General features: G+C 44.0%; 1 protein-coding gene across 1 annotated transcript in view; it reads left to right on the top strand.

Moving 5' to 3' along the window:
• PPIG (peptidylprolyl isomerase G) overlaps positions 1 to 23,030 on the top strand; it is a 776,344-nt gene that overhangs the window by 692,061 nt on the left and 61,253 nt on the right. Inside the window, exon 13 of the mRNA XM_069616162.1 lies at positions 9,285 to 9,421. Coding sequence (XP_069472263.1) covers positions 9,285 to 9,421 — 137 coding nt within the window. The remainder of the gene's footprint in view (positions 1 to 9,284; positions 9,422 to 23,030) is intronic.

Here is a 23,030-nt window from a genome sequence, read left to right as displayed (position 1 = left end):
GAAACCATGGGAATTATACTACAAACAGCCAGTTCTAAAACCTCTTATAAATGATTGGATTATACCAAAATGGGATGAGTTTGCTGATCATAGACAGTGAGACATTAGAAGACATGATTAAAAAGCTAAAGAACTCTAGCGCACCGGAGCCAGACGGCCTGACCAATGAAGGTCTGAAAAAGGACCCAGCGGAATGGGCTAAAATCCTACACCAACTGTTTAAATATATCTTGGCTTCGGGGAAACTACCGACTTCGTGAAAGACGAGTATTGTGGTGCCAATCTTTAAAAAGGGCCTAAGAACAGTCCCAGAAAATTACAGGCCAATTGCCCTTCTGGATGTGGCTGGAGAAATCTTTGCCTCAATTCTTTTAAAATCTTTGACAAATTGGGCAACACAAACAGGCCGTAAGGACGAATGGCAATCTGGGTTCGTAAAAGCACAAGGCACTCCATTAAACATCTTTATTCTAAATCTGTTGAAAGCTCGAACCCTGACCATCAAAGAGGCGAAATTCTATATAGCTTTTGTTGATCTATCAAAGGCTTTTGATGCAGTTGATCGAGAGAGGATGTGGAGGAAATTTAAAAAATGGAATTGTCCAGAAATTCTACTTTACAACATAAAGGAATTACACTCGAACACCTCAATTAAAGTGAAACTAAATAAAGCCGGCCTGTTATCGGACACAATTCCTACGACCATTGGGCTTAAGCAAGGATGCCCCTTGGCAGAATTATATAAACTATATTCCTCAGATATGGAAAAAGCCTTTGTAGATATAAGATCCTTTCCAGCAAAACTTGCTAATGTAGCAATTGGACGATTGATCTATGCAGACGACATAGTTTTAATCGATCAGACTCCTATAGGACTTCAACATCAACTAAAAGCATTAGAAACATATGTAGCCAAAAACAAAATGACCATCAATCCTGAAAAATCTAGGATTTTGACGTTCTCTAATACCAAAAAGAAGAAAAATATAAACTCATCCCAATGGTATTTATCCAATAAAAAGATAACGGAAGTGACAGCTATTACGTACCTGGGGGTTTGTATCAATACCAACAGATATGAAGCCCCGAGATGTCAGGACTTAAAAAACAAACTTGGAAACCTAATAGGCCAAGCTAAGATTCTACTGGCGCGATTTTGTAGATTCTCCATGAAACCACTGATAGACTTCTATCATGCAAAACTAGTGGCAATCCTAACCTATGGATTAGAAACCTCACTCTCATTGGACAACAAAATATGGTCACGTCTAGAAGGCAAGTTCTGGAGATCTATTTTGGGATTGCCAAAATCTTTCCCAATTCAATTAATTAGAAGAGAGTTGGCACTATCCTCTCTGAAAGTCATCGTGGAGTGGAAGATATTGTCTTTCTACAGAAGATGTCTAAAACCGGCAACAAAGGGGGGCTTTGCGGCCATAAAAAAAGCAATGGAAGAGAGGTCGGAACCAATATTGACTGAATGGGCCAAAATATGCCAGATGATCCTTCTTAATTTAAATGAAACGGAAGAATCCTTCTTAATCCAGATCACTTGAAAAAAAAATGTACACTAGAGATTGGATTGATACACTGGACAAGCTCACTAAATATCGAGGCTATGAAGAATTCCCCAATTGGTTCTTGAGGCAAGGCTTCTTAAAGCTGCGTTTGAATCTTTGGCCAAGTAGAACTAATCATTATAGAAAAAGAGAGAGATGAACCAAAGAACTGTAGATTATGTAAAAATGTATAAAAGTTGAATCATTGAAACATCTGCTGCTGGAATGCCCTACTGTGAGAGGTGAACGACAGACGTACTTAGGTCATACCTGGCAGGAATACAGATTCAAGGACATTGAACTTTGGTGGTCATACCTGCTGAAAGGAGATAAGATCTCAAACAATCTTGCGGTCATAAAATTTATCCAGTTCATCTTTGAAAAAATTGAGGGACAAAACGAACCTCTTGGAACAGTGAAAAGGACCTGAAATCAAGCAGACTTTTGCGATGTTAAACACTAAGCAACATAAAAGAAAAGAAAGAGAAAGGGAATAAGAAACAGGCATTTTTATAAATGTTTATTAATATTTTAGCATATCTGTAAAACAGAAGTTTGGGAAAATGCTATTGTTGTTTTGGGTTATTTTTATTCAATTCTTCAATTTTAAAATGTTCTTTAAGCTTTCTTTAACGATTGAATTAACTCTCGTCTTGATTTTGTATAGTTGAACTTGCTTTTTTTTCCCCACTCTCTTTTAGGACATTTTCTTCTCTTTTATGTTGTTGTCTGCTCCTTGTTCGGTAAAAATAGCTGAAGGTTTTCTTGTGTAAACCAAAGAGCTACAATAATAAAAAAAAAAAAAAAAATAATTATCTGGCCATCTGAGGAAAAGCCGAAATACGTCTCTCACATCCCATAACACTTTGTACTTGGGCTACGGTGGCTTCTTAAGCTTCATCCCTCTCAGCAATCTCACGACCGCTGGGTGCTCTCCCACCGTGTTACCTTCCACTTTTTCGTGACCCGCTGAGATAGCGGACCTATAGACACCCACTGTTCTGAATGCGCCGCCTTCTTGAAATTTAAAAGCTAAGAAGTTGAGAACTTCTACTACAGGGGCTGAAACGGGATCCACACTGTGGTCTGAACACAGGCGCCCAGGAATCTGATACACTCTGCAGCAAGCTGTGAAATTCCTGCCAATTCCCATCTTTTCCTGAAACACTGCAGGCTATCAATTGCAGCGTGCCGGCTGCTATGAGTGGGTGAGCTTGTCCTGATGGGTCCAGTAGAAGGTCCGGCCGAATGGGAACTATCCTCGGAAAATCCGTCGAAAGTTCCATCGCTACTGGAAGCCAGGGCTGAGCCTTCCACAAGGGTAGGACTATTGCGAGCTCCGCGTAATCCCTGCGAATCTTCGCTAGCGCTCTCGTTATCATAATGAATGGCGGGAAGGCATAATGCACTGCTCCTGTCCATGATTGCAAGATGGCGTCTGTGCCCGCTGCATCCGGGTCTATCCTCCAGCTGAAGTATACTGGCATCTGAGCGTTCAGTCTGGACGCAAACAGATCTATGTGGAGGGGTCCCCAGAGTTCCTGCAATTGTTGGAAGACTAGGGGGTGAAGCTTCCAATCGCTGGAGTCCGCAAGATAACGTGAATTCCAGTCTGCCACTTCGTTCAGAGTCCCTGGCAAATATTCCGCTGATACGGAAATTCTGTGCTGGAGACAGTAATGGCAGAAGCTCTTCGCTAATTCTGCCAGCATTTTGGATCTTGTTCTGCCCAATTTGTTTATATACCTTACTGCGGAGATATTGTCCATTTTGAGCAACACGCAGCACTTTACTCTATCTTTCGTGAAGGCGCGAACTGCGAAAGAGCCTGCCAGAAGCTCGAGGCAATTTATATGGAGCCGCAGCCCTTCGTCTGACCATTTACCTCCTGTCTGCACGTGTTCGCACCTGGCTCCCCAACCTGATCTGCTCGCATCTAATTCTATTACCAGATCTGGGAAGTCGCCGAAAATGGTGCGACCGTTCCAAGCCTCCATATTCTGTAACCACCAATGGAGCTCTGTGAGGGCTTCGTGGTCTAGAGCTACTAGTTGATGGTAGTGAAGGCCTCCTTGCAGATGTTTTATTTTGAGCTGCTGTAGAGCTCGATAATGAAGTGGACCCGGAAAAATGGCTTAAATAGAGGCTGCTAGCAGACCAACTACTCTGGCTAGATTGCTCAGAGCTCCTTCTTGATCGCTCTCACTTTGTACCCTGGGAGCTCGAGAGATGCCTTCACAGAATCTATTGTGAAACCTAGGATTTCTATTCTCTGGACCGGAGTCAGTTGCGATTTCTCCAGGTTCACTACAAACCCGAGCGTAGTCAGAAGTGAGAACACCCACTGGACGCTCTTTGTCAATAATTTGTCTGGGCCCAAGACGAGGATGTCGTCTAGATAGATAATGATACAAATTCCTCTCTCTCTCTGATGGCGGCTGCTACTGGTTTCATGCGCTTGGTGAAAGCCCACGGAGCGGAGGAGAGGCTGAACGGGAGGCAGGAGAAACGCCATACTTCTCCGTTCCATAGGAAGCGTAGCTACTTCCGAAATGCTGCTGATATCGGAATCGTAAGGTATGCGTCTTTGAGATCTAGGCGGGCCAGCCAATCTCCGGTACGCAACAGATCTCGAAGCAGATGAATTCCCTCCATCTTGAAATGGTTGTATACCACCCATTCGTTTAGATCTTTCAAATGTATTACAGGCCTTATTTTGTCCCCTCTGTGAACTAGGAACATGGTGCTGAGGAAACCGGGAACCTGTTGGTACTCGCGCTCTATCGCGCCTTTGCTTTCTAATTTTGTGAGCTCGCAGTGCAGGAGCGCTGCATCCGCTTGTCATGTGAATGGGGCGAGGCTCTGCTGTCTGCAGAGGTATTCCTATAAACTCTAAACGCAGCCCCACTACAGCTTGTAATACTCAAGCATCGCTTGATAAGGCTTGCCATTTGTTGAGGTAGTGGAGAGTTCTCCCTCCCACACGCAAGCTTGCGGTACTCACCCGCTGACTGCCCCGGATGCCGGTGCGATCCTCTTCCTCTTCGACCTCTTGGGAATCTTGTTCTGGCAGGGAAGAAGGTATCCTGCTGTCTAGACTCCCAGTAATTCGATCGTTGACCTTGCGGTCTTTGCTGGAAGGTATAGCGACCGGACGAGTGACCCCTATGTCAGCCGGTCCCGGAAAAAACTCACCCGGGGAAGATCTTCCTGATGGAACTCTGAGCTCTCTAGAGAAGTATAGGTGCCCACGAATTGAGATCTCTTTAGCGAAAGTTTCGCCGAACAACATTTCCTTGGCTCCTTCACCTGCCTCGTAGCTGGCGAGATCACTCAATTTATCTATTTTTAACAGGACTCCTCTTCGTCTTTCTGAAGAGATGGCACAGTTGGCGTTGCCTAGTAGGCATACTGCTCGCTGCGCCCAGTTACCTAGGACTGTCACGTCTACTGGAATGCCGGTATCTTTTGATTTCTCCGCTAGATCCATGATCTTGGCTAGGGGCCCTGAGATGTCTAGTAGCTTGTCTTGACACCCCCTCCAGGCACGGTTAACGCCTTTCCTTATATCGCGAGCTGCTTTGGTTACAAAGGTGACCATCTTGGGGTCTAGCTCTGGAGTATCTGCAAGTTTATTCGGCAGCTCTGGTCTGGGGCACTCCGACCTCATGCGCAACCTCACTTCCCTTTCTAGGGGTTTCCTAATGTGCTGGGCCATGTATGCTGCCACTCTGGGTGACGGCTCCCAATCCGACGACTTGGGATGCCGAATGGCCTCTGGATTGAACATGTCTGTTGTATCATCGATACCGTGGGGGCCTTCAACATCTTTATCGATGTAATCTTCCTCCTCACCCCCTTCATCGTCGGGCGAATAGCCCTCGTCTTCGTCCCCTAGATTGTACACCCCTGGGGCAGAGGGTCTGTCCTGACTTTCTTTCTTCTTTGCCAGGAAGGTTTCTTTAAGCCTGGCGACAGGGTCGCCTTCCAATTGGGTAACAGTGTTAACCCTTTCATCGATACCCGGGGGGGGTCAAAGAGTGCTTGCTCTTCCAGGCTACTTTACACCCCTTCTTTTCAACCCCTTTCTGTGGGTGTCCTGCCGACGTTCCTTCCTCAGGGCTGCTAGCCCGTCTTTTCCTGGCTGTAAGCTGTTTCTGCTGTTTAGCCATAATCATTTCTAGAGTCTCCAGCCTTTTCGTAATAGGTTGCACCCCCTGTGAGACCGCTTGAATTAAGGAATCTCCCAGTACCTTCTTAAAACTTAATGATAAGTCAGAATCTTGTTGGGAAGGGTCTTCCACCCACACTTCCTGGCTCCATTCTGGGGAAGAGGAAGGAGTATTAGTGGGGATGCCAAATGAAGCCATATCCAAGATGTTGGCAGAGCCAACTGTGAGGAAGTCAGCAGTTGGAAATGCTTCTGCACACTTCTGAACACGTGCTGTATATCGCTAGCAGCGTGTGTGTGAAAGCAGCTTCCTTTTTTTTTTTTTTTTTTAAATTCTGACTGGAGCTCTATCAAACCAACTTCCTTCGTTCTCTGTTCGTACGCAATGCGCGCGGAAGCCGGATTCCCAGGGTACGCTGGGAACTGTGGAAGGTTCCAGCTCCTCTGGGTCCTAATGGCCGCCGTGTTCGCCGGCGCTGAAATACGGAGAGAGAGCGAGCGGTGCGCGGTAGTCTAACCCGGGCTAAATATGCACTCGACTCAGGCCCCAGCTCCCTCACAACACCCTTCTTACCCGTGATGTGCGGGAAACTCGCTGTGCTCACGCTGCCCTAATGATACGCGCCACGGTAAGAAACACGCTTGCGTTATGAGGCGACTACAAAATCATTGTAAATGCGTTTTGCGTTCCTGCGCGAGGCGTTGAAAATGAGTAATAAGCATTACTAAGTGTATTACAACAATATTCAAGCATTTAATCTCATATACAGGTGATATAAAGTTCATCTATCTCTTCTACAGAAAAAGCAATAAATCATGTCACTTATCTGTTGGCAGCAGAAAGAAAGAGGAAAGGACCTGGTCAGAGGGGTTCTTATGGAGAGTGCTGCCCTCGGATAGGGGCAGAGGGGAAAGGTCAGGACTACCTCAGACCTAAGACTCATGGGGCTTGTATTTCCCCGATGCAGATTGATCGAATAAGACTATGGACTAGAGGATCTTTAATCTTCTGCCTTTTGTTTTCCAAACTTTGTTTCTAAGAAAAACAGAAATGTTCAGTATTAAAGTTGAAAGTTTTAAAGTGCTGACATGGCAGTAAATAAAGAAAGAAATAGCATAATGCGAGCCTCATGTCTTGTCATAGAATGGGGGATGCCAATGGCAAGGTATGTGAAGGGAGGCAAAAGACCATGCCAAAGACTAGCCAGCAAGCAGCACCAAGGGCGTGCACGCTGCTAAACCTCAGCTTGCATGATCACACTACAGCCACTTCCACCAACAGTCGGAACCTATGGTGATTGTATAGGTTTGTATTCTTATCATTTAGTGGTGTGTGATAGTACTACCGATTAAATTCATTTTCCAGTGTATTCAAAAGACCTAAAATAACTATTTGCATAACGGTCTAAATTGAAATCTGTGCTATACTGTGTGCACTAATTTACCCCGCTCACACTCTTCTTAGACTAAGGCTTGACTGCTCCTCCACGTCCCTTGATTGGGTTTTGGCCAAACTCTGAGCTTTCTGTTCACCTTAACAAGGGTGGCCTCCTAAAATCTGTCAACCAGGCCAGATTCTAGATATCCATCTTAACACTGACGTTTCTTCCTATGATGCAGATCAAATTTGGCAAAAGAAAAAAAATGATTGGCCAAAATGAGTCTTCCTAGCACTCCCCAAACTATCGAAATCACCCTTGGTAGTCTCATCATTTCCACCATAAAAGTAAACATTCCCTACCGTCTTAAACCTTCAAGCACATTTGTATTCAGTTCTTGCAGGATTCTCACGAGAAAGCCTGTCAAGCCCCAAAAGATTGCCAGCTTTTCATTTCTAAAACAACAAAATTGCTGAAATGCACTATGGGGTGATATATAAAAGATTGCCCTGGGAACCCCCTTCTATGCACAATTTTTTTTAAAAGCTACTGGTCCGATTTTCCATCTAAATGCACATGGGCACTGCTTTGTGGCCAGGTTATTCAGAATTTGAGGCACGCCTGTCCAGTGGTTTTGGTTATGCACAATATTCAATGGAAGCACATTTTCGCCTATGGGAAACACATTACAAAGGTGAAAAGCCACTCCTTTTTCAACAATTTTGAACTTTTAAAGTGTTGGACGTATTTGCACCAAACTGACCAATTGTTGAGCAAGGGGCCCAGGCCGAGCAACATAATTGGAAAAGTCATACAGATGCATAAAACAAGTCAAAAGTTATTAGCAGTAGAATGTTCTTTACAGCCAGTTGATCTAAGGCTTGGGCTTCACCTTAGCTTGCTGTTGCCGTATTAGAAATGTACCAATTCTCTGTATACTTTGTGGATTATCCTTAGTGTGTCCTCTGTAATTTACACAAGTCTCCATTGTTGCTGCCGAGTTATGCTTACCTGCGAGTTGTAGCCTAGCTTGAGGTGCTGTCCCTACAGTGTTAAAGAAGGTCTCTCTGAACCCCACAAAAGTGGTATTTAGGAAAAACGCCCAAGCAGTTACTTGCATGTAAACTACGTTACTGTTTAGCTTAACTACACATTAGAAGAATATATTTTGACTAATATAATTTGTTGGTATTCCATTATTGAATGTTATTCACAGGACATGGTTGATGAGGATGAATGTGTTGCATAGTAGTGGGGAACTCAGTTTTTATGTTTTTGATTTTAAGGTCTATTTATATTTTGTGTTAATCTCGTAATACTTATTGGCCTTTCACCAGTGTGCGATATCTATGGGTCTTATGCTATTGTATTTAGTGTAAAGAATGTGTACATTTTATTGGTGAAATAAGTGGAAGTTTTCGATATGCGAGTTAAGTGGTAAATTTCTTTTCTTACGTAATACTAGGTTACGTTGATCTTAATTTTTATTGATTTTATCTCATATTTGTTTTGAACTTTTATGGTTCAACACCAAAATAAAGTCATAACACACAATGCTATGCTGTACCTTTAACAGCAATGCTCCCCTCCAGACAGCTTAAACACACACACATCTAGGAGAGTCAGGGAGAGCGGAGGGAAGTCTTGTTACGTAGTTTTCTAAATGTCTCTTTCACACCCTTGATACAGGGTTATGGAAAAGCCTCTTAACAATACGTTATTTACCAGTTATGCCCAAACACACTGGTTAGCCAACAAAACAAAAATAGTGAATTTAAATGCTTAAAAATTTGGTTTAAAAAAAAAAGGGACTCGCGTTGTATTGCCACCCATTTTTATCATCTTTTTATGATAACCTGTTTTTTTTAAACTTGATCCTAGTCTGTAAATAGTCTTGTTCTATAATGCTAAATTCCTTTCAATGCAAGCACCGCTTTGATAGAATGCTTTGGTTTCCTTCGATACATTTCCCTCACACACTCAAGGTTTTATTTTCTGCACAATGTTGATTCAATCTCAATATGAATTTTATCATACCTTGTTTCTAAAAGATGTCCCACCCTTTTCTTTCTTTTTAAACTTCTGCTAACATTCTGAAAGCCTCTGGTATTTTTTGTTGCCCATTTAGAGCTTTGTCGTTTTAGTGGTATTAATTTTTTCTTTTTGCCTTTCAAGCGCTATCGGACACCTTCCAGATCCAGGTCAAGAGACCGCTTCAGGAGAAGTGAAACTCCTCCACATTGGAGGCAAGAAATGCAACGAGCTCAGAGGATGCGTGCGCCTAGTGGGGAGCGGTGGATAAAGGGAGATAAGTAAGAAACTGTTTAGTGAAGCGTGGAACATTGATCTGTTCATTCGAATGCATTATGATAACTAATGATTTTTCCTTTTTGATGACTTTGATTTTCCAGTATTGGCCCACGTTCCACACCTGTTTTTACATCATTTCTAGAACTGTTTAATTTAAGTTTGACAGTTCATATCTCCTAAAAAGTTACTTAATGCCCATTGGTTCCCTATATGTTATGTTAAAGGTTGCACCCTGTTGCCTAGAATGGTGGAACTTTAATGCAGCCAAACAGTACTGAAGCACATGTCCTTTAATTATATCATCACAATGTGTCGAAAACCTCTTTTCTGAACTGACAGTTTGATTATAAAGAGAAGTAGCTGTCTGCTTATTAAGGTATAAACCTCACTGTTCCTGGTCTGTCTCCATATCCCTATTGTTGGACTGGTGTTAGGCAAGCATTGATATAGTAACCCTGTGGGAGACTACACCAGCCTTGTCATCTTGGTATTTGGTAACCCGCCTATTGGTATAGGTCTGTACTACACAAGTTGGTAGTGTGATTGAGCAGCCAGACATATCTCAAGAGGGGTATATGTGAGCTGTAGAGTTGTAGCAATGAAATACACCAATACAAGTACCCAAATAACACTTACACTCAAGGTTTTTTAGTAAAATAATGTATTTATTTAACAGTCAATTTTAAATAAGCATTCTTTAAAAAGGGCAATATATGTAGCAATCAAATACACGTCAAAATACTTTCTCAGAATGGACACAAAGCAAGTGAATACTCTTTAGAAATGCTTCATACACACTTCCTGCACCCTGTCGTGACTTCACTAACTAAGACAGTAATGGCATTTATATATCACTTGTACACTTTGTAAATTCTGAGGGTGGTAGAAAAGCAAGGATAAATGGTGAACAAGTTCTCAAGCATGTGAAGTCTAGATAAAAACATTCCCCAGCAATATTAGTTTAAAACCAATGCATCACCTATGAGGGACAGTAAGAATCAAAATCAAAGGAATAGAAGAGTCTGCAGGGAGCCAGGACAGCTAAAGACAACTGGAGCAAAGTCTATGGAGCGTAGACACTTCTTAGATAAGTCTTGCACAAAGTTAGTTTGTTGTAGAACAATCACTGTAGGGTCACAAGCTGTTACACTTGTGAAAGGTAGAGCTGAGATCAACTCTAGAAAAGCAGCTACTGCAAGTCTCAACGGAGAAGAGCAAGCTACAAACAATGACGTAACTACCCCAAAGTCAGAAGAGTACCTATGGTTAGAAGAGGGTCCAGCTGGCTCCTGTCTGGTTGCAGTGATGCTGATCCTGTGTTCCTGGGCCTCAGTCGTGGGTACAAGAGGGAGGACGTCTGGGGACTCCTGCAGCAACAATTCGATTGTCGGCGGCAGCTACAGGCTCTTTTCAGATCAGCAGCACTTCTCGATTCCAGTGCTCTGTAAATAGATCCACCACGGATCTTGGACACTGGTGGGGCTTCCTTCACTCCTTGAGTCCTGCACTCTGGTGAGGTTACTCGAACTTGGGTCGTCCTGCTTCTGGAGGGTCCTCTGGAACTTCCTGGAGCATTTGGCCGGCTTACAGCTGTTGCACTCGACTATGGATTTCTCGACCCCTGGCACTCGGTTCCTGCAGCAGCAAAGAAGTACAGCCAGTTGGGTAAGGTCTTCCAGCAAAGTTTGTCTCTGGGTTATTTGGTCCCACTAACCCAAGGGAAGAAGTCGTCCTTTCCGGAGCTTCTCTTGTTGAGTAGAACATCACCGGGCAGTTCAGCAGTCAAGGAGGATGCAGCAAGCTTCATCAGGTTGTTCTTCCCAGTGGTCTTGTGTCTTCAGTCCAAGAAGCCTCACCTTTTAAGCAGGTGTTAGGCAAAGTTTGCATGCAGTGCCCTCTGGGACCACTACACACAACTCTGACTACAGGTGTAAGCAAAACCAACCTTTGGTATATGTCTGTACCACACAGTTTTTGGTAGCGAGCTGAGCAGCCATGCTTATCTCAAGGGGACATGTGAGCTTGTAAGGGTGTTACACAGAGGTCTACAATCACAAGTATACTCACGGTTTCTTGGTAAAAAAAACCTCTTAATTTAGTACAGTCAGTTAGAAAACATTCACTAAAAGGAGGCAATCAATATCACACAAAAATATACTACAGTACTTCACACATCAAGTTCTGAAGAATTTAAACTACTTTGAAGGAGGAGCAAAATGGCATACAGAGCATTTGAAGTAGGAGCAAAAAGGCATGAGTTAATAAAACAAATAGTAGAGTTACTCTTAAACAGTGTAAATAGTTTGAGTTTACCAGAGGAGTTGATTCAATGACAGAGCATTTGAAGTAGGAGCAAAAAGGCATGAGTTAATAAAACAAATAGTAGAGTTACTCTTAAACAGTGTAAATAGTTTGAGTTTACCAGAGGAGTTGATTCAATGCAATAGGTAGGCCAAAATCAATGGGCTAGAGTCTTGTATAGGTAATAACGGTTCTGGTAGTTAAACAGAAAAGTCTTTGCTACGGTTCTCAGAAGTAGTTCATAGAAGAAAGATTAATATGTTGGGTCACAAGCTGACTAAGCCTGCAAGTTTCCAAAGTTGCACATCTTTCGCAGTGAGAGGTAAGTTCTCTCGGTCGGGTTTTCACAGTACCTTAGATTGAAGAAAAAGATGCAGATCTCGCTGTTCCTGAGCCTCAGTCGTGGGGACAAGAGGGAGGGCGTTGGGGGACACCTGCACTACATGGGGACTGGTCATAAGGCTGGCAAATCTTTGATTCCGGTAGCTGTCGTCAAGCACACAAACTGGTGTACCTTCTCCCTGGTTATTCGGTTTCCTGCAAAACTCTGAGGAAAATACAACCAGCTCCGGGAATGGTGTCCAGGTGGCTTACGAGTTGATTGGTCCCACCAACTCAAAGGGAGAAGTCTTCCTTGAAGGGCTTCTCCGTCGAGATGAACTTGGCGATTTGGACCTGCAGCATAGCTTCACCGGGCAAATCAACAGTCCAGTAGTCGAAGCATCCGTCCTCTTCCAGCTCGTCTTCGGTTCTTTATTTCCATTGGTTGACTCTGCCTTCCAAGCCAAGAGACTCGCCTTCTAAACAGTTTTCCCACATTCATTCCAGCCTAGCTGCCACTCACCCAGTAGGGTGGCTGTCCTTGCCGGACAGTCAGCCAGCCAATCACGCCAGAGTGCATTTGGTCTCCTATGTGACTAAGCACAGGGAGTTTCGGGCACCTCCCTCACTTCTTGCCCACCCCAGACACTCTGGCGCCAGAGGCGGTCTTCAGTCCTGAAGCCCGCCAAAGGCATAGGAACATGAGATTAACGACAAAGGAAACACCGCCATGCTTCTCCTCCTTGATCTGTCAGCAGCCTTCGACCTGGTAGATCACAGTCCTGTGCGAACACCTGGCTTCGGCTGCCCACTTCTCAAAAGAGGCCATAGCCTGGATCCAATCATTTTTGGACAATTTTACCGAGAGTCTTCTCCTCACTAGCCTCAGCAGACCCCATCAAAATAACCTGCGGTGTCCCCCAAGGATCCTGCGTCTCCCCCACCCTCTACAATATCTTTACCAAGCCCTTATTTGACAAGTTGGACAAACTGGGTGTCTCGTACACTAACTATGCAGATGACACCCAGATTCTCATACCCCTTTTGGGCAACTTCGACTCAGATACAGCCTTGGTAAACAAAATATACCTCATCATTCAGGCATGGATGGCCACACATGGCCTATGCCTGAATGATGAGAAAAACAAAATACTGCTCCTCGGATCCAACATCAACCTAAAAAAACTCAGTCCTCACTACAAGGCCTTCAACATAGACGGCAATACTATCACAGTCGCCAAAACAGTGAAAACTCTAGGCTTTCACCTTGACTCAGCCATGTCACTATAAAACAAGTGAACTCTTTAGCATCCTCTACCGCTTACACTTGCAAGCTCATCAGGGCAAGTAGAGCATTCCTCTCCCAAGCTAGCTGCATTACCATCGCCAATCCCTTAATACTATCCAGACTCGACTACTGCAATGCCATGTATCTAGGAGCCAACAAATATATAACACACAAGCTCCAAACTCTGCAAAATAACGCACCCAGGACAGCCCTTAACCTACCACACAAGGAACACATATCCAACAAAAGAAGAGAACACAAATGGCTCAAAATCTGCGACCGCATCTCACTCAAAACAGCATCACTCACCTTCAAATGCTTAAACAACGCTGCCCCCCTACCTGGCAACCAGAATAGTAAAAATAACCTCCACCACACCCACGAGGATGACCAACGCTTACTGCCTACGTGTACCCAAATTCATACAGAAAAAAACAGGCGGTAGCAGCTTTCCTGTCATGGCAGCCCAACACTGGAATGCCCTCCCTCTCAACATCAGAACTGACCAATCCTATTACAATTTTAGGTGAAACACCCTCACCTGGTTACACTCCAACGATCCCATGACTGAACAATGCCCCTGCACCTAGCCTACCTCACTGTATATATGTATATAAACTGACCTGCTAAATGTACAATACTGTATGTATATTTGTATATATGCCTACTTAACAGACCCTGTAAGAATTGTAACGCTCTGCTCACCATTCAACTGTTTCCTATCCTGTAACCAAGTCTTTATGTATACTTACTCCTCTGTTCTCTGTTACGCCCTGTTACCTCTGGGTTTTGCGCGCTATATCAAATAAATAAACAAACCAACAAACAAAGGGACCAAACCTGGTTTGGCACGTAGAGACAAACTCTAGAAGGACCTTTCCAAAAAGAAATGGCGAAAAAAGACCGGGACCCGTTTAAACAAAGGAGGCTCAAACGCCATCTTGAAAAACATGGCTCCCGCGATTTAACAATACCTGTGTTCGCGATCAGAAAAAATCATGGTAGTTTGTTGTAAAAGAACTGCCACCAGCCATTTTGATAGAAAAGGGTAGCATTTGACTGCTACATGAGTTTCTAGACACAGGGGATACTAGGTAACCCCTCCAGCACTCTATTGGAAGATGGTGTGTGCTGGGTCTAGGAATTTAAAAAGACTAGTAAAGTCAATTTAACTTTACTTTCTCTGGGAAACAATAGTTTATCCCAGAGAAGGTATTTAAACCTTGGGAGATCCTAAAAGGCTTCCCTGTGTCACTGCACTGAGGGTGCTGTGTGACACACATGGAAAGATGATGCCTATGGAGTTGTCTAAAACTCCATAATCAAAGAACACAAGAGTAAAACACATATCAAAATACATGAGTAGGAAAAAAGTTTCACACACTCTCCAGGTAAACAAAATGAAGTCCTCAAAATCCAGCAAAGTTGCTTGGGGCCTCTTAGGTGAAGAGAATGAGCACATGTATGAGAATTCTCCCTAACAGCAGGTTTCTCCCATTCATGCACAGCCTAGCTGTCACTTTCAAAGTAGGGTGGCTGTCCTGCAAGGACAGCCAGCCAATCAGGACTGGGTGCATTCACGTTTCCCTGGAGACTAAGGACGGGGGAGTTTCGGCAGCTCCCTCGCTACCTGCCCTTGCACACACACTGGAGCAAGAGGTGGGTTTCAGTACTGAAGCCCGCCAATAGCAAAACGAACTAAGGGGTCAAACCTGGTTTGGCGCACAGAGTAAAACCCAAGAAAGACCTCACAAACAAGAAATGCAGAAAAGGGAAGACCGGGGCCATTTTGACAAAATGGTCGTCCATGGGCGCTATACTGCAGCGGAGGATTCAGCCTGCGGTAGAAAATCACATTGGTAGGAACATTAAACCACTGCCACCAGCCATTTAAAGTAGTGAGGGTAACTGAATAAGTAGGAAAAAGGGTCTACTAAGGTAGCCCCCAGCACTCCACATAAGATGGGGTGTGCTGGACCTACAAAGAGAGAATAAGTAAAGTAAATTTCACTTTATTATTCTTGGGAGCTGTAGTTCACCCAAGAAAAGGTATTTAAACCTTAAGAGAAATGTAAAGGATTTCTCAGTGACACTGCATTGAAGGTGCTGTGTCACCATACAAAAAGTAGATGCCTAGGGAGTTTTTCAGACTCCAAAAACAAAGGAAACGCATAATCCAAATCAGATCAAAACGCATGAGAGAGTGAGAAAAAGGGCTCACTCCCTCTAGGGTAAAAAATAGAGCTGTGGGTGTCTCAGGTGGGAGGAATTAAGCAATAAAATGAAAATTCTCACTAAAAACTGGTTATTTTTATTTTTTTAAGTTGGGGGGTGAGGGGGTTGTGAGTAGATTCAAGGATTTCTAGAATCTGGTCTAGTGGACTGATTTTAGAAGGACAACCTAGTTATCGTGAACAGGAACTCTGAGAGGTTAGCCAAAAACCAATCAAGGTAAACTTGGATAGCATAACATAACAGGTGTATATGATACTAATTTTATCGACCTCGGAAGGATCAAGGGCTGAATGGACCTGCCGGGATTTGAATCTGTGACCATGAGGTCAAACACAGGCTCCTGTAGTGAATGCTATAGTCCACTGAACCACAGACCCGGGAGCAGTGCAGGCTATTCTCAGGAGAGTGAGAGTGGGGTCACTGAGTCAACACAGTAGTGAAGTACACACCACATTAAATTTAGACAGGAATGTATAAAATACACGCAGGTGATACCATCACGCAACATTCAATAATAAACACATATACATTCACCATAGGTTCTTAAAATGCAGTCAGCTACTTAAAATCAGCAAGTAAAGTGGTGCAGTGTAGGTGGAACCCAGTCACAAGTGATTTTCCCCAAATTCACCAGTCCAAACCCTAAGAAGAATTTGGTCTTATGCCCAAAGTCACTGGAGCCACAATGCGTATCCACAGAAGGCATCTTTAGAAGGTAAGTTACCTGTGTTGGTTATTGTTCAAAAGATTACTACGCACGTAAAATGTATTCTTTCAGATGGTACTACCCAGGTTTGACGACCAAACGGTAGTGGAATGGAAGGTTAGGCGACAGAGGGACATGTTCTCAATGTTATCCTATGTAGGAAAGGGGGGGGGGGGAGACCCATGCTTTGCGTTTACTTACCCCCCCAACCCAGTGTTTCCCAGGTGACTTAATGGGTCAACTGGGGGTCACTGGAGGTTGGATTACCCGCCATTGGTTCCAGTGAGAGGTGCCAAGGAGCTGCATGTGCACGGATTCTGCCTCTCACTGGAACCAATGGCAGGAAATCTAACCTTCAGTGAACCCCAGAAGAACCAGTCATCTGGAGTCAGTGGGATAAGTTAATGTATTGCATATGTTTCCCCCCCTCCCATCCCCCAGTCCTCCTTAGGATAACATTGGGAAGAAGTCCCCTTGTCTCCTAACTTTCCGTTACACTAGATTTTGGTTATCAAACCTGGGTAGTATCTCCTGAAATATAAAAGACAATGGACTTATTTTAGTAAAATTGTTGTAGAGTATTTTAGTCCTTCCTCAAAACAAGTGAATTATATCTTGTCTGCAAGACTCATTCTGGTGAGTAGCATTGTGGCTCCTGTGACTTATGGAGGGGGAGGAGGTTGTGTTGGGTGAGTTTTACTAAACTCAGGACCTTGGTAGAGTGGCAGACCAGTCAGGCTTATCTTAAGAGGACGATGTGAGCTGTAGGTAAGTACACTGAATCCAGTTAGACAGGCACATGCTTCATACCTTTATACTAGAACACTTAGGAATACTTGATAATACACTTCAAATGGCATTTTCACTTGTGTGTGTTTGTGGTTACATTTGTTGCAACGTTAGAAAGGGAAAAGACAATGTTATCTTACTATCGGTTATTGCTATTGTGTGGTTTTCAACGGTTTATACAGTAATGCATGTACTCTGCAAACACTTAAAGGGAGGAAAATGGTTAGTGTAACGTGAGTGTAGTTCAAGGTTCTAGAGACTGTTTCTTAGCACGGTAAGTCTTTCAAGTCCCAAAACGCAACCCTTGCTAAAGGCAGTTTTCGGAGAGAGCTTGTAATCTTGAAAGGTAGCAGATTATGAAGAGTTCCTGTGGATTTCTTCATTCTCTGGTGTTCTTGAAGCAGCAATTTAACTACCACCAAAGAGACCTTAAAACAGACTCAAGAAGGCGGAACTCGAGAAGTGGCTTGGGTCCGAGGTAAGAGGAGGTTGCCCTGGACACCTCTACTTGCACTCAACGCTCTGGAGCGACTTCCTGTAATCAATTAAGTAATACCTTTTTCCCCACAGTACCTTAGGTTAGAAGAAAATGTTCGTGCTGGATGCTCAGCGATGTTGTAGCTCTGGACCCCAGCTCCGATTTCCTTCATCTGATGACTGAAGGCAAGACAATGTATGGGATCTCAGCAATCTCGAGGGAGGACTTGTAGCACAACATTCAGCAACTCCTGGGTTTACTCTGCGGTTTTAGTGCCTTTTCTGCGGCACGAACAAAGGGCACTGGTCAATCTTCTTCGCTTTCTGCAGTCACACGCTCTGATGAGTGGGTGTGGACGAGTTGGATCAGATCTCTGGATAGTCCTTGTGGTTTCAGCAAAGATTTGGATGGATTCGGCCTTTCCACGACGATGCACTCGAAATGGGCAGCAGGTGTCCTGCTATAGGGGTTCAGCAGCTCTGGAAACTCGTAGGACCTCGGGAGATGCCTCATTTAAACGTTTGTCTTGGGACTGGTTGTTACCACCAGCCAAAGGGACGGAGTCATCCTCTTCGAAGCTCCTCTGATGCACAGAAAACAGGGTCAGGATAGCAGTGGTCGTTTCACGGTGTTGCAAAGAGTTTGCAGGCGTCTCTGGTAGCCTTCAGTTACTTCAGCTTCCAGTGGTTTAATTGCTTTTCACTCCAGAAGCCTCACCTTTTATACAGTTCCAGCACACACTCTTCTGCAATCTCTCTCAGCATTTACACAGAAAGGGGCATTTGGCTGTCCAATCAGGACAGCCAGGCCCCCTGTGGGAGCTGGTCCTATTTAGACACTCTGGCAGACAAAGGACAGGGGGGATGGAAAACGCAAGGGTTTCTGTCAAAGGCAAAGTGCGCACAATGACCGCCCCTCCCCAGAATGGTAGAAGAAGGGCTAACAAAGAACAGCCAAGCTAGTAATAGCGAAAAAGAAGAGGCCCAGAAGTTGGTACTTGGGTGCCCACTATGGTGCACTACCGAAGCTATGGACATAGCCTGCGGTACACAAATTACACAGTAGTTGGTAGAACACATCCACTGCCACCAGCCATAACTGGGAGATTGTGACTAAAAAGACGGGAGCGGAGAGAAGGGGGAAACTAGGTATCCCCTTGGCACTCCACATAAGGTGGTGTGGGCCAATCTCTCAGACTATAAAGTTTGGCAGAGATACTAAGTATCTCTCTATCCTTAAGGACAGTAGTTACTTGAGGATATATGAAAACAATCTCAAAGGAGGACCCTACGGGTCCTCAGAAACACTGCCCATAAGAATCTGTATGCTGCAATATTAAAATACCGATGCCTTTAAGAGCTATGGAGCAGACAGACTCCATAGTACAGGAAGAATACAGAAAATGGAGTTCCAAAAGACAAGAGCCCACAAGAATGAATGAATGAATGGAAAAGGCTCCACCCATTCAGGATTTAAAGAAAAAGGCCCAGAAGTCCAGCAAAACAAGCTGGGGGGGGTCTCACTGGGAGAGGGGATGAAGCATACAAATGATAAATCTCCCTAACAGCCTACAATAATAATTGTATTTTTATGCATACCTGTCTAAATTGAATAATCGTGTTATATTGGGTGAACCCATTGAGGGCCCCTGACCACACTCGCTCTCTCCTGAGAATATCTTTGACTGCTCTCCATGTTTATCTTGATTGGGTTTTGGCTAATCTCCAAATTCCATGTTCAATAAAAGTAGGTTGGCCTCCTAACATCTGTCCACCAGGCCAGAATCTAGAAATTCATCACAACAGCCAGGACCGCCTGTTCCTTTGGAGACTGGCAGACACACCTTCAGGCCGCAACTGCGTGCCTGCTGACTTGGTTCCTGTTCTTGTTGTATAGAATACCTCCTTTTAGCCCCCCCTTCGCTTTGCTTCACAGAGCAATATCCCTCATGTAATATGTTAAGACAGTTTTTGTGCCGCCCTCTGTTGAGGATGCTCCAACAAGTAACCCTAGGGGGAAGGCTACAACACAAACAAGGAAGGGAAACCAAACCTCTCTTAAAAGTGGGTAATGTGGTCATAGCAACGAGACTTGAGCGTAGTAGGTCAACACAGACATACAATCCATCCACACGCGCACACATCTCAAATACACCACGCTGATAGTCTGAAAAAATATATACTTGATAAAGTTGTACATATAATGCTATCAGTTCAAATAAGTACTCTAAACATTAATACTGTGGAAAGTCAGGAGGAGGACATGGACATTTTGTAGGCATGATTCACAAACCTTTTTAATAAAGTGAAGGATAAGGCCTAACTTTCCCTATGTCTATTTGTGGTTGTTGGGGAGAATTCTCAAAAATGTGCTAATTTCCTTCACCTTAGAGACCTCCAGCAACGTTGCTGGATTTTGAGGATTAGATTTTTTTATCTGGAGAGTGTGACCCTTTTTCCCACTCTCTCATGTGTTTTGAAATGTGTTTTACACTTATCTTTTCTTTGGTTGTGGAGTTTTAGACAACTCCACAGGCATCATCTTTTCATTTGTCACACAGCACCCTCAGTGGAGTGGCACAGGGAAACCTCTTCAGGCTTTCCCAAGTTTTAAATGCCTTCTCTGGGATAAACTACTGTTTCCCAGAGAAAGTAAAGTGAAATTTACTTTATTAGTCTTTTTAAATTCCTAGACCCAGCACACCCTATCTTCCAATAGAGTGCTGGAGGGGTTACTTGGTATCCCCTGTGTCTAGATACTCATGTGCAGTCAAACGCTAGCCTTCCCTCTCGAAATGGCTGGTGGCAGTGGTTTTACAACGAACTACCATGATTTTTCCCGACTGCGAACACCGGTTGCATTAAATTACGGGAGCTATGTTTTTCAAGATGGCACCTGAGCCCCCTCTGTAAAAACAGGTCCGGTCTTCTTTTATCGCCATTTCTTTGTGGAAAGGTCCTCCTAGAGTTTTGCTCTGCGCGCCAAACCAGGTTTGGTCCCTTTGTTTTTTCGCTTTTGGCGTGCCTCAGGAGTGAAGAACGCCTCTGGCGCCCGAGTGTCTGGGGTGGGCAGGAAGTGAGGGAGGTGCCCGAACTCCTCCCTGTGCTTAGTCTCCTAGGAGACCCAAATTCACTCTGTGGTGATTGGCTGGCAGGCTGACTGACTGTCAGGGAAGGACAGCCACCCTGCTGGGTGAGTGACAGCTAGGCTGGAATGAATGGGAGAGAACTGAATAAAAGGCGAGTCTCTTGGCTTGGAAGGCAGAGTCGACCACTGGAACGAAAGAACCGAAGACTAGCTTGAAGAGGACGGCTGCTGCAACTCCTGGACCGTTGGTTTGCCCAGTGAATCCCTGCTGCAGGTCCGAATTGCTAAGTTCATCTCGACAGAGAAGCCCTGCAAGGACGACTTCTCCCTTTGAGTTGGTAGGACCAATTAACTCAACACTAAGCCACCTGGATACCATTCTGCGAGCTGTTTGTATTTTCCTCTGAGTGCTGCAGGAAACCGAATAACTAGGGAGAGGGACTCCAGCTTGCGTGCTTGACTACAGCTACCGGAATTGAAGATTTTCCAATTGCCAGCTTTTTGACCAGTCCCAGTGCAGTGCAGGAGTCCCCTGACATCCTCCCTCTTGTCTCCACGACTGAGGCCCAGGAACAGCAAGATCTACAGGAACTGCCAGGAACAGAAATCTTCAGCTGCATCTTTTTCTTCATTTGGAAGGTACTGTGAAATAAGACTGAGTGTACTTCCCTCTCATGGTGAAAGTGCTTGAAACCTTCTCAACTCGCAGGCCTAATCAGCTTGTGACCCAACATATGCATATGATGATTCTTTTTACAGCCTATTTCTGAGAACTTTGGCAGAGACTTTTCTGTTTATCTACCAGAACTGCTTTATCTTATCCAAGACTTTAACCCATTGACTTTGGCTTAGCTATTGAATTGACTCTTCTGGTGAACTCAAAATATCTGCACTGTCTAAGAAATATTGTATTCTTTCTATGTTCTGATAACAAATGCCTTTTTGCTCCTCCTTCCAAGTATTCTGAATGCCTCAGAAACTTAGAGTGTACAGTACTGAAGTATATTTGTGTGATTATATTGCCTTCTTCTTATGAATGTTTTTTAACTGACAGTTAAAAAAATTAATAAGTATTAAAGAAACCTTGAGTGTAAGAGTTTATTTGAACACCTGTGATTGTAGGCCTCTGTGTAACATCATTACAGCTCACATTCCCTCTTGAGATAAGCCTCGCTGCTCAGCTCCGCTAACAAAAACTGTGAAGTACAGACTTCTACCAAAGGTTGGTTTTGCTTACACCTGTAGTCATAGTTGTGTTTAGGGGTCCCAAAGGGTACTGCATACAAACTTTGCCTGACAGTGGTCCCTGTCTAAATTTCTAACTAAGGTGCTAGTCAGTTGTGAGTGTCCAAAGGAAACTGTGCGTAGTCCAAAACTATCCTAACTGTCCCCACCACTATGAAAACTAACCTATATCTGGAGAATGTCTTCATTCTCCTTCTGTATACTTTAGTATCAATCTGAAGACTTATTTAGGGATCTGAAAGTCTCCAATAGTCTCTTGAGATTTCTTAGATTTTAATGTAATTCTTGCTTTGTATACTTTTCCCTTCTCGGGATCCCCTTTTGGGGGTATTTTCCGAACTATTACACTTTGTTTCAGTTCCAGCATATCCTAGGAGGATACTATTATTCAGATAATCTTTCTTTCTCTCTGTGTAAATTACAATTTGGCTTGTTTTGCTCTTCTCCTGCATTGGATCTTTAATAGATTCACATGCTGTGAATTTTCCCCAGCGTTAAGCTGGGTATCCAGTTACCTTATGGATCTACCCTTAACTAACATGTTGGTGCATTTTGTATGGTATCCACTTCCTTATGGGTATATTGGCCCCATCCAATGGGACATCGAGTATCGGGCTCCTCCTCTCCAGCCTTCCTCAGATTCTAACCGCGTGTCAAATTAGAGTTCATTCTCTTCAGGAGAACAGTTTTTCGTCAAAAAATTGCAGTCCCAACAAGGGAATATGCTTTTTCACAAAGTTTCTACTTTTTCAAAGCAGGAGTGTGAAGAAAATGATAAAGGATAAAAATAAGTCCATGTTTAAGTCCTGCAATCGCTGTGGCCTTTAAAACGTCTTTGAAGGCGACAGACACAGTGAGTGTATCTACTGCCTTTATCCCAGCCATTCGGCCGACAGTTAGATCTGTCAAGGTTTTACCTCCAAAACCCAGGAGGACAGACATCAGTGACTGGTGTGTTAGCTCCAGGAGGGGCATTTCCCGCTGTCTGAGTCGGTGTCCACAAAAAGCATGGCTTTACCCAGGGGTAACGGGTCCCCATCCAGGGAAAGGGCTGGATCTGAGAAAAGACCCCATTAAAAAGCACAAACGTCGCCATAGTGAGGAACCGTCGACAGCAGGTGCTGTTTTAAGTAATATCAAAAAATGTGTCATGGGCACCCC

The sequence above is a fragment of the Ambystoma mexicanum genome, chromosome 9, assembly GCF_040938575.1.
Source record: "Ambystoma mexicanum isolate Mex_15411 chromosome 9, UKY_AmexF1_1, whole genome shotgun sequence".
NCBI lineage: Eukaryota > Metazoa > Chordata > Amphibia > Caudata > Ambystomatidae > Ambystoma > Ambystoma mexicanum.
This window is presented reverse-complemented; position numbering and strand designations above follow the sequence as displayed.